Genomic DNA, 12,355 nt, shown 5'->3' with positions numbered 1-12,355 from the left:
CCTTTCTTACTCCATAACAGTTGATTGTTGTATTATTGTATTGTTTTAGCTTCATTCTCCGGTCGTGTTTGTGTGCCCTATTGGATATGCAAGATGTTCTGAATTTGAAGTCCTGCCTTCTAATCCCACGTTGATTTCTGTCTTCCTTGCAGCTCCTGTACATACTTAAAGCTGTGGGGAACTCAGGTCTCTCGGCCCCGGCCCTGGTAGCAATGCTGAGCCGCTGTGTGCTTGGCTCCGCAGAGGCCCCAGAGTTGCAGCTCGCTGCCATCCACTCCTTCAGACGCATGCCCTGTACTACTGATGTGAGTAACTATACGGCATTTCAGAATGTTAGTAAACAATAGCCGTAACGACACTTCCGGGTGGCAGAACGCGAGCGGCTACCACTGACCAGAAGCCATCCAGCCGGCTATAAACATAGTCACATAGTCAAAAAACATTGTTGTTGATCTGAAGTTGAAATGACGACGAAAACTATATTAATATAATATAATATAATATAATATAATATAATATATAATATATATATACTATATTAATATAATATAATATAATTAAGCAATAGATCACGACAGGCTGTGGTATACGCTCATTATACCACAGTTAAGGGGCGTTGTCCGTCCCGACGCGCAGCGGAGGGGCGGCGACCCCCTTCACTGTGGTATAATGACCGTATATCACTGACTGAAGTGATCTATTGCTTTTATAAAACGGTTACGTAAATATGGCGAAATTAAAGTCATAGACACCCTCAATTTTGAAAAAGAGAGAAAGTCGGAAAAGCATTTTTTTTAACGAATACAGAAAAGTAGTCCCTCCTGGCTGCCGGCAAAGTGTACAGCGGTTGCTATGCAACACACTGTAGCGTCCTTCAGAGAGAAGGCTAGAGACGGTAGCTTGGTTCGCCAGCAATTTAGCAATTTAGAAGGCTAAATTGACGGCGACCGTGTGCCTATTGCTTTACAGGCTTTTTTTAGGCTTCAGTGAACTATGCTATCGCTTTTATATATAAATAAACAACAGTTCAAGTTAGGCGCGGAGTGATACTGGACTCTGTAAACTGAACGGGCGTCATAGCTGTGTGTATACGCTCAATATACAACAGTTGGGAACCAATCAGATCGCTTGATTTAAGCCACCCGTTTTATAATATATAATATAATATATATTCATACATATATATATATATATATATATATTAATGAGATGTCCCGTAGCACCCCGCAAGAAGAAAATAATTAATTCAAGCCGTTTTCTCGATCGTGGAGGGGTTTGTTTACTAGTGGTGCCAACGGAGAACGCATCGGCTTTTGCCACCCGAAAGAACATAGTGTGACGTCATGGTGAATTGTCGTATGAGGATGTGCAGGATCCTCATGCGTGCGCTGAGGATCCTGTCTGTCTATCTGTCTATCTATCTATCTATCTATCTATCTATCTACCTATCTGTCTATCTGTCTATCTGTCTATCTATCTACCTATCTATTTATCAGCCACCCATCCAGCTCCATCTATCAATTGAATCTAAATACCCCACAACTGCATTCTGGTCGCTATGTCCATGTGGTCGGTGTGTTTTATGTCAACACCCCTCCCCTTTTCATCTGAGGGGATCACCGGTTCATGGTGATCTGGGTGAAGGGTGGTAGAGGTCATTAGAGAGGAGGAGGAGAAGCGGTGAGGAGGGTTGTCTGACACCGTTGATTGACAGCTGGTTTCCTCTGCAGCGCTCGGTGCTGTTGCAGCTGTACGGCTCCTCCCAGGAGGACGCAGAGGTCAGGGTCGCTGCATACCAGCAGCTCATGCACTGCCCCGATTCACGCACGCTGCGGGTGGTCAGGGCGACCCTCGGCAACGAGAGCTCCAGCCAAGGTCTGGCCACTCCCCAGCAGGGGGACGGGAACACAGACCCTTAGGTCATGAAACTCAAACACAGACATTTCAGATTTTTCTTTAAATGTTAAAACTCATTCCTTTAAATCCATACTTTATGTGGAAAGGGAAATCTTCAGATAAGCAAAATGGGAGATTGTAAACAATAACATTTAATTTTCATATTCTATAATTTTCTTAACAGATTCACGTGTAAGGACTATTTAACTTTAGGAAGTTATTTAAAATGTTATATTTGCTTATACTTAAAGGAGATGCATGAGTTGGACCTATCCTACTCTGATTCTATTTTATTGATTATATTATTTCTGATACCACCATTTGCCACGTTGTATTTACTATGCATAAACAACTGGAAAATAATGCTGAGCTTATCATTTCTCCTTTTAATCATATTTGACATTTGTATTTGTAAGTAAGGAATGTTAAGGGGATTCTGAGATACTTTGTGCTTTCTTTAGTCGGTTCCTTTGTGTGGAGTCACCTGACTGCGGTCCTGAAGAGTGATGATCCAATGAAACAAACTCTAATGGAGGCCCTACCTGATGACATCATCAGCAAAGACTTTGAAGCGGAGTTCTGGAAATATTCTTCCTATTCCGACTACACTGTTGTCACAGGTAACGGGATTCACTTTTTGCTATGGTGGATTTGTGATGTGGTTCACTACAATAATTCTTATTATCAATTTGCATGTGTGTGTGTGTGTGTGTGTGTGTGTGTGTGTGTGTGTATCTCAGGCATTGGCATTGCAAACCTAGAAGGGTCACTGGTTTTCTCTCCCAAATCCTTCCTCCCACGCTCTGCCATGGCTAACCTGACGGTGTATCTTCATGGCAGAGCCCATAACCTTCTGGAAGTAAGTAGAACCCTGCCTGTCATCTTGTTATTATCTATTCCCTAATAGGGCCAGGGAAGTGTAATCGCTAGAAGATTTTCCGATCAACCCATAGCTGAATGTGTTCAATCCCTAATGTCGGCTCTGCAGCCAATCTGGAAGCATCTTTTAGCAAGATGCCTACACCCTCGCTAATTGATTAAATGTATCTAAACTTACTTCAAGTTGCTTATAATGGATAATAAGCATCTGCTTAAATATATAAATTTATATATATATATATATATATATATAATATATAAATATATATAAATGTATAAAATATATACATTTTTAAAACTTTTTTAAAATATATATTTTAAAATAATAAATCAATAATTTCCGATGGAATAGAGCAGGAAACATCCTCTGGTTGTTTCCATTCCAGGTGGACCTTCGAGTGGAGAACGCAGAACCACTCCTGAAGAACCTGCTGAGTCATCTGCCCCGCGGCTCAGAGAGAGAACCCGCAGGGGGGACTAGAGGGCGTTCACAGTCGAAGAACGGGGAACGCAAAAGAAGAAGAGAGAGTGGAGATAGTGATGATGGTGCGCGAAATGAAGCTTGTTCCTCCAGCATCAGCAGCTATCTGGACCAAGCCAAGGCCATGGTGAGCTTATACAACTTCTTTATTGTAGTATAACGTAGTATGATTTCTTTATTGTAGTATAATTGCATTATTATTAGTTTAAGAGTTAAATAGTGCCTTTAATTAACTTCTCATGGAAGCCAAATTTTTCCATAACTGTATAAAGAAATTCCCACCCCACCAAATCGAATGCTTTTTCTGCATCCATACTAAGTAGGATAGCTCCAATTTTTTCCTTTTTTATATGTTCAATAGTGTGGAGGGTCCTCCTTATATTGTCCTGAGTTTGTCTACATTTAATAAACCCAGTTTGATCTTCGTTAATCAGAAAAGGCATCACTTCCTCCATTCTTTTTGTTAAAATTGCTGCATATAATTTATAATCTTGATTTTAAACACTGATAGGTCTATAAGATCTGCATTCCTTCGGGTCCTTGCCCTCTTTTGGGATCACTGAGATAGTAGCCTCCCTCCAAGAAGGGTCTCTTTTTTAAGGGACTCCCTCCCTTAGGGTGTAATTGAAGCTTTTATGTAGTATTGGTATTAATTGCTCCCTCAGTGCTTTATACCATTCTCCCGGAAATCCGTCTGTCCCTGGAGACTTACAGGACTTCAAGGAGGAGATCGCCTTATCAATTTCTTCAGCTGATATTTCTTTTAGTAATTTTTCATTCTGCATTTTCCCCAAGGAGGGCAGGTCAAATTGGCTCAGGAACTACTTCTGTGGGTTCAAACATTGTGGGCTGGGTATACAGGGTCTGGTAAAATTTCTCAAATAATTTTTGTATTCCCTCTAATTTATATGTAACTTTTTTAGTGGTAGGGTCTCTAATCTTGTAGACTGTGCATTCTGATTGTTGTATTCACAGCCTCCAGGCTAGCAGCTTGGATGCTTTGGAGCCTGCCTCATAGTATCTCTGTTTTGTAAACCTGAGATTTTTGTCAACAGTAAATCTTGTCTACTTCTTGTTTGAGTGGTCTCATCTGTACAAGTAGTTGTGGGTCTTTACTCTTACTATGTTGTTGTTCCAGTTCCGTTAGCTGTTTCTGCAGGTTTAAGAGTTTTTGAGTTTTCACTTTTTTTATGAATGCAGATTCTGATATAATTTTCCCCCGCAGGACTGGTTTGGCGGCGTCCCACAGTATCACTGGATTCACATTCCCATCATCATTATCATCCAAATATGTTGTTAATTCTTTCTATATTTTCTCTTTAAACTCTGGGCTATTTAACATGCACATTCAGTTGAAATCGTTGAAATCTGCGGAGCTTGTCCTGGATCCTTTGTTGGTATTCCCTGCCGTCTCTGCGCTGCGTTCCTCTGCGTTTCACCTGTTCCCAGTTGAAGCGGAGCCGTGACATTTCCCTTGATCTGCCCTTGGGTCTCGGTTGAATCGGGAACCCCTTTGCACGTAGATCCTCTCCGGCTTGATCCGCGTTATCATATGTAACTGTCCCTGAGTCCAGGAAAACACGCATTTTTATCATCGGTGTGCGGAACTTAATTCCCTTCTCCTTCAGTACTTTTTTGATTGGCAGATAATCCCTCCTTTTCTCCATAACAGCTGTTGCGTAGTTGTGGTCAAAAAACACCTTATTCCCATCCACCGTGATGTTTTTTTTCCACGCCGCGCTGATAATCCTCTCTTTGGTTGTGTATTTCAGAAATATGACGATCGTTGATCTCGGGGGGGCATTATCAGTTGGTTTGGGTCCGAGTGCTCTGTGTGCACGTTCAATACCGAGTTTGCTTGGGCCAGTGCCCTCTCCCAGTTCAGTTTGGATGAGGTTTTCCACAAAGCGAATCATGGAGGTGCCCTCGGCTCCTTCTTTTATACCGTAGATCCTTATGTTGTTTGCGACGGGAATGCCCCTCGAGTTCGGTTAGTTTTGATTTCAGTTTGTGTTGAGTTTTCTGCATCTGGTTTAAAGTTTCATTCACTTCCATGCTGAATGTCTCCACCTCTCCTACCCGTTGCTCGGCTTCCCCCAGTCTCTGCGACACCACTTACATTTTTTCCACGATCTCCTCCATCTTCAGATTAATATCCGATTTCATCTCGCCAAGTTGTTTTTTGATATCCTCTTGAATGTAGCTCTCGAAGTCTGAGAACTGTTTGGATATATTGTTCTCTAGCTCAGATGTAGCATTAACCATGGCTTCTTTTATGGCATTACGGATGGAAGCTAATGAGACCGTCTCACCTAGCATAGCCTCTCCGCCACAGTCTGCGTTTTCCATGTCAGTTTCCTTTCTCTTGCTCCTCAACGACATACTAAGGCCACGTTCGTCACCCCCCAACATTAATATTTACTACTGAGCTCTTACAAGGTAAATCTCCTGTGTTATATGGGGGTTTACGGCAGTTTGGTCAGGAGCAAAGTTCTCACGCAGCCATCCCCATGCCCGTGCTACCGGAAGTCCAGTATAATTGCATTATTGATGCCATCCTTGGTGAACACCAGACACTGGATCTAAATTCTAAACTGTTGAACAATGCTGAAATAAAAGTGATAGACCACAGCTAGGAGATCTGAGTCGTATGTCTGTGTTTGTGTTCCCAGTGGACTGGTGGCCGGAGAGCCAGTGAGGGCTCTCACAGGTGTTGGGTCGGCGTGAAGGTGTTTGGAAATGAGATCAGCGCATTCACCTGCGATGACCTCCACACTCTGTTCAACCAGCTGTCCCTGACGGTGGCAGGGCTGGCTGTCAAGCTTCTCAAGGTAGCTCCTCTGTTGTAATGTAATGTAATGTAATGTAATATAATCTAATCTAATCTAATCTAATCTCATCCAAATCTATAATTTTCTACTCTGTGGAGGCTCTGTATGAAACATGCTCCATCCCAATCAGTCTCATAATATATTTCCTCAATCAACTTCTGTCGGGAACCTCCTATACCTGGGGGTTTTCCAAGTTGGTGCGACCACTAGGTGTGTCGCAAAGTTTGCAGGTTGCAGGTCGCAGGATGGCCATTGTAAATATCTTGTCTTATTTTTTTTTAGAAACATTTTTGTATGGGCTACAACCTTCGACTGTGTAATGGGTTATTGTTTTGAAAGCCAGAAAAGGGGATTCATATATTGAAAAAAAATACGAAAGTTCTCTCATATCATATATACAATTCCTGTACCCTTGGTCAAAAGCACTTCAACAGGTGGTGTCACAGCATGGAAAGGTGGTGGAGCCCCTTGATCTAAACCCCCCTCTCTCCCAGGGCCAGGAGGTCAAGCTCAGCCACCGGGCAGTGCTGATGGCGGAGGAGTTGGTGATGCCGTCTCTGTCGGGGATGCCCATCCGCCTAGCCCTCAACATGACTTCCCTGCTCTCACTGCGGCTGAAGGGCAGCGGGAACTACAGAGACCCCAGCCACCTCTCTCTGGCGGGCTTCATTAAGCCAAAGTAACTCAATAAAAACGTCATAGTGCAGGAACTGCTCGCACACACAAATATTGAGGCCAAACATGAATAAACGGCAGGGCTGTGCGTGGACGGTCCGCACACTTCACCAATGGCGCATCTCAGCTATGATATAGCTCTTTTAACTCTTTGATGAAGTAAACATCATTCTGGTGCCTTCATTAAACTTGACATTAACTATAAGCCGTTTTCAGACATGTCCTCCGCATTTTTTCAGCATTTTTACATCAGAAGATTTGACCCTGAGGGTGATTCAGACTTGATGCTTTATATGCGGACATCAGTAGAATCTCCTTGTGGTTTAGGGGGGTGGGCTTACACGTAGGGTCTAAGTTCGCAAGAGGCAGGATAAGTCCGGCCGCTGTCACTGTAGTTTGTTTTGGTTTGACCACAGACAGCATGGAGGCGGAACGGGCAGAACTCATCGCGGTCATCTTAAATGTTGCTGCAATGATGCATCATATATTCGGTTGCATTCACAACATCTCTGTGATATATTTTTAAATCATTCAGCAAACAAAAAGCAACAGGCTGATTATTATTTAGGGTGGCACTCAATGACATGCAAATGCAGACCGAAGTGGTCTGCATTTGCATGTCATTGAGTACAAATGTCAGGGTACAAATGTCAGGATATGTTGTTCAGACATACGGCCCATCAGAAGAATATCAGGACTTACACGTATGTCTGAAAGCAGCTATTGACAGGTTAAGCTGCAACTGTGTCCTGATATTTTCCGGATGGGCCGTAGGCTATGGCTAAACAACATATCCTGACATTTGTACCCTGAAATTTTCCTGAAAAAGTACGACCCCTGAGGTAGTATTTTCTCCGGAGGAAATGTAAATGACCTTACCGTGGGAATGAGGCATAGAAAGTCTGTATTTCTCACACTTTGTGAGTGGGTGTGTTGATGACACTTCAGTCTGCATTTGCATGTCATTGAGTGGCACCCTAAATGATAATCAGCCTGTTGCCTTTTGTTCGCTGAATGGTTAAAAAATATATATTAAAGCTGCACGCACGTATATAGTAATTGTTTTTATTATTATTATTATTTACAACAGTTAGCTAAACCCGGCTTTCCCAGATCCTTCCCCGCCGTTGATGCAGGTTAAACAGCAAAAACGCTCATTCTCCGGTAAAGCAGTCGTTCATGACACCTTTCTTCTTCTTCTTAATCTCTCTAATATTACCTCTATGCTTTGGATGTTGTGGATGCAATGGAATATATGATACATCGTTGCAGCAACATTTAAGATGATTGCGATGAGTTCTGCCCGTTCTGCTTCCATGCTATCTGTGGTCAAACCAAAACAAACTACAGAGACAGTGGCCGCACTTATCCAGCCTCTTGCGAATTTATGGCACGTTCACATCGCTGGGAATTATGGGGAAAACATTTTCGCAATGTCGGAAAGTTCTCGTGAACGACACCTCATGGCGCTCTGATGGTTCTATTTCCGTTTGGCAACTGGGATCAAATTTTGATAACAGAGTTGCCCAGCTGGTGACGTATGGTTTATTAGTGACACGCATGAACATGGCGGACATGAAAGTTTTACTCTTTAGCAACTTTGCTAAGTTTTAAATGTTGTGTACTGGTAAACCAGCTCTAGATAAGGGCAAGTGTAGCCTTCCATACAGTGGCAATACAATGTGCTTCTCATAAATAAAAGCAAAAAGATAGTAGGTGATAGGCTACAAGGAAATAAAGGCATGCAAACTTGAAACTGATCCTACTGAGTTCTGTTTAGTTTGTTTTTTATTGGATAAAAAACCCTGCTGTGAATAACTTTTAGATTCCGAAGGCAGTGCACATAAACGGTCGCTCTCGGGATCACGCGTAAGCGTGAGCGTCATCACTGATGTTACTACCAGGAGCATCAACGCGCCTTTAGACCCTACGTCATATCCAGCCCCTTGCAAGCCCATCGCCCTAAAGCATCCGGAGATTCTACTGATGTCTTAACGACACCGATGTCCGCATATAAAGCATGAAGTCTGAAACACCCTCAGGGTCCAATCTCCTGATTTAAAAATGCTGAAAAAATGTGGAGAACTTGTCTGAAAAAGGCTATAGACTCACAGTAAATCCCAAGATCACCCACACACATACACGTCTGTAGCAGACAGTTTGGGTGTGTGTGGGTGTAGGCTCGTCACTTAGCATTTGTTGGAGGTGGGGGGAGCTGGGACACACAGCTGACATCCATGCAAACACAGGAAAGCCTGGCAGGACTCCCAGGTTCCTTCGATACAACGTTGCCAAGGCTATTCAATCAAACACTTCAGATGATTTTATGGGAAGGCAATTTTCTTTTGTAATACATTCATTATGGCACAGGATAGGAGCCCAGGAACGCCTTCAACCACATTTGGTTGGACATCTGGGATTGATCCCAGTACATTTACTACCATGTGGTATAGATATATCATCCATCATATTTTCATAATGCCCCATCTGATTTCCCATTTGGGCTATGAGTGCTATCTGATGTGATCCTGAGTGTCTGGCTTTGTGTCCGCAGTGTGTTGGTGGGCCTGTCTGGGTGGATGGGGTTGGATGGGGCCCTGGGCCGGGCGGGGGTGGAGTGGGCCTCAGAGCTCAGCAGCTCCTCCAGTCTGGACGGGAGCATTCAGCTGCAGGAGGGCCGGGACCTCCGGGTCAAGATCAACACGCCAGAGGAGCACATGGACCTCCTCTCTCTCAGGTGAGCACGGCTGGTTGTCCCTCTGGTTGTCACCGCCTTAGGTTTGCTTACAGTCAGCATGATCAATCCATGAGGGGCCTTCATGTCTGGTGTTCTGTTGACGATAAACCTTAGGACTTGTTGCATTACTGTATTCCTTTTGTAGCCCGTCAATATACTTTTGATTGGCTACAAAAGGAATGTGAAGGTTAAACATGGATAATAGTGAATAATATTTACTTATGGGCTTTAGCTATTCATTTTAACGATTACTTTGTTATATTTGTACACCTAATAGTGTTTATGAATGGTTGTGTCTCAGCTCACGAGTGTTTCAAGTGAGTGGAGACCACAGAGAGGAGATGAGAGGTCCAAAGGCTCGTCAGGAGAAGACCAGCTGCAGCTCAAAGACCTGTAAGTCTTTATATTCTGTAGATAGATTGAAGATATATACAGTATTGATAAACTTTACTCTGTACTATTGAGACATTCAACAGGTATCAAAAGTGACTGACTTTTCTCTGCATACATTTTTTGGTTTATTCATATGTTTAACCCTCTCTGCAAAGGGGCCATCAGGATCAACACATCCACACAGACCTCGCACCAGGGCCCCTGGGTTGTGACGTCATCAAACTAGTGGTTAGGGCATCTTGAACAAGGCTGGCCACAGACAGACTCCGTACATTGGGATTTGATCCCGGAACATTTGGGCTGATTGACCATAGTTTTTAACTTAAATTTTAGGTGAACCACTTAAGTTCAAGACCTTTCGCGGACCATCTCAAAAGCAGACAGTTAAACATAGTTAAATATACACGCAGTGCCTAAACAAAGAGTGGCGGCCCATTATTACACAATTATCACTGCAAGAATACAATGGCCAGTGGGAAACTGTAGAAAGATTAAGTTAGCAAAGCCGCTTATGCTCCCAGTGAGTTTATTTAGAAAACACAAATGAATAGAAAACATCAAATTTATACAAAACATCACAAATGAATACAAAACATCATTACTGAGCATATTGCTGTCATATTTAGTATTACTTTACAATAATTTTTTATATTATTGTAAACTTCTCTATTTCTGATTTAAAATCCCACGTAGCTCCTGCAATGATCTTGACTATTCTGTCCAATACACATACAAATAGCTATTGGTTGACTTGACCAGCCGAAAGGTTCTTGGTTTGATTCCCTAATGTGTGCTTGCTTGCAGGGTCCAAGATGTTGGGCTGGCAGGTGTGCTTCAATGTCTCCTACCCGGCACCTGCAACAGGGGCGTGGCTCCCTCCCCCTGGCCCCACCCACGTGTCCATCAGGCTTCTGAAGCTGGACAGAGGGCTGTACTGCTACCTGATGGAAGCGGCCTACTCCCTTCTCTCTCAGGTACAGTGAGCTCAGCTTGGGGGGAAATGTAACCATAGCTGGAGATAAAGTAATGAACTTTTATGTCTTTATTACATTTAGGTTGACTAGTATAGAATGTAATAGAATAGAATACTGTACCTGCTAAACACCCTGGATGCACACTCCTGAGTAACACGTAAATGGCTACCTTAAATAATACAATGGAGGCGTCAACAAATTTAACTTAACAAATACAGTAGATTGCCCCTTTTAATCTATATTAGATTGGATAAGATTAGAATACATTTGACTGCATTTGACTAAACTTTATAAATATTTCATTGGATTAGATTTCATTCCTTTAGATTATATTATATTATTTTTATGAGATTCGATTCGATCAGATTAGATTAAATTATATGAAATAAAATTAGATTAGATGAGTTTCTATGAGTCGCTTGACTCAACATTTCCTCTTCTTCCACAACCGTACTGACCTCAGCGGGGGTGGTGGCTCCCCAGGGAGGCCTCCCTCCACCTGCTGCTTGCCACGCCCCAGTCCTCCATCCCCAGGGACATGTCTCTGGACCTGGTCGTCCAGCCCCAGCGCATGCTGCTCAAGGTCTCCCACCCCCTGAAGACCATCCTCATGAAGGGTCAGTCCCAGACCACCTAAACCTTTCAACTAACACTATGTTGTACTTGTTTTATTGTTCTTTTTAGTTTATTAAGTGAGTTGTTGTTGTTTTTTGTTAGTGTGTTATTTAGTTGGGGAGTTTGATAGTTATTGACTTTTTAAGTAGTTTGAAAGTTAGTTTGTATGTTGTTAAGTGAGTCAGTTTGTTTTGTGTCATTTGAATAAGCCATGACTGTTGGTTTCCTCAGGGCAACTTGTTCAAGAGAGAAATACCAGAAAAGCAAAAGTGGAGCTCTCACTAGATGGTGTTCACCACTATTATTTCATGGTGAGTTGCCTGATATAAGTTATATCCTGAAGACATGCATTTGATCTATTGTTTTTTAACTATATATCAAAAAAGTATGTTAATGATAATTTTGTCCTTGCAGGCTTCGGTTGATACCAAAACACTGCTGTCGGAACAAAGGAGCCGATATCAATTGGAGGCCAAGTGGGGCCCCAGCACACCTCCTATGATCCTCTCTGCTAACGTCACGCGGGGGCTGGGCAGGAAGATAAGTCTTTCTGCCTTCGGGAAAAATGTTTTTAGAGAGACCCTCACAGTTCAAGGTACTTGGACGATTACATCTGAAATACATCTCTGTTATGTGTCCAAGGTACTTCAATTAAGCAATATCACACGAGAGGGAGTGCTGTTGTACTGTATATCAGCACGGCTGTGATTCGGTCGTAGGCACGAGGCCGCAGGCCGAGTGCCGCAGATAATCACACCGTGCTGATATACAGTACAACAGCACGACCTCGAGTGTGATATTGCTTTTATACAACAGTGCTACGAGCACATTTTATTAGTTAACAGTAATAAGAAACAAGAGATTATGATTTGTT

General features: G+C 42.7%; 1 protein-coding gene across 1 annotated transcript in view; it reads left to right on the top strand.

Annotated features, from left to right (window-relative positions):
- Positions 1 to 12,355, top strand: part of LOC311360742 (uncharacterized protein) — a gene marked incomplete at its 5' end in the record, with an annotated part of 76,431 nt that overhangs the window by 6,862 nt on the left and 57,214 nt on the right. Inside the window, 14 exons of the mRNA XM_084480832.1 lie at positions 153 to 305; positions 1,731 to 1,875; positions 2,358 to 2,516; positions 2,637 to 2,755; positions 3,162 to 3,383; positions 5,731 to 5,784; positions 5,929 to 6,087; positions 6,582 to 6,766; positions 9,317 to 9,499; positions 9,801 to 9,892; positions 10,697 to 10,866; positions 11,330 to 11,483; positions 11,713 to 11,792; positions 11,896 to 12,076. Of these exons, the coding sequence (XP_084336958.1) occupies positions 153 to 305; positions 1,731 to 1,875; positions 2,358 to 2,516; positions 2,637 to 2,755; positions 3,162 to 3,383; positions 5,731 to 5,784; positions 5,929 to 6,087; positions 6,582 to 6,766; positions 9,317 to 9,499; positions 9,801 to 9,892; positions 10,697 to 10,866; positions 11,330 to 11,483; positions 11,713 to 11,792; positions 11,896 to 12,076 (2,056 nt within the window). The remainder of the gene's footprint in view (positions 1 to 152; positions 306 to 1,730; positions 1,876 to 2,357; positions 2,517 to 2,636; positions 2,756 to 3,161; positions 3,384 to 5,730; positions 5,785 to 5,928; positions 6,088 to 6,581; positions 6,767 to 9,316; positions 9,500 to 9,800; positions 9,893 to 10,696; positions 10,867 to 11,329; positions 11,484 to 11,712; positions 11,793 to 11,895; positions 12,077 to 12,355) is intronic.

Source organism: Micromesistius poutassou, assembly GCF_964030765.1.
Source record: "Micromesistius poutassou genome assembly, chromosome: 16".
NCBI lineage: Eukaryota > Metazoa > Chordata > Actinopteri > Gadiformes > Gadidae > Micromesistius > Micromesistius poutassou.
This window is presented reverse-complemented; position numbering and strand designations above follow the sequence as displayed.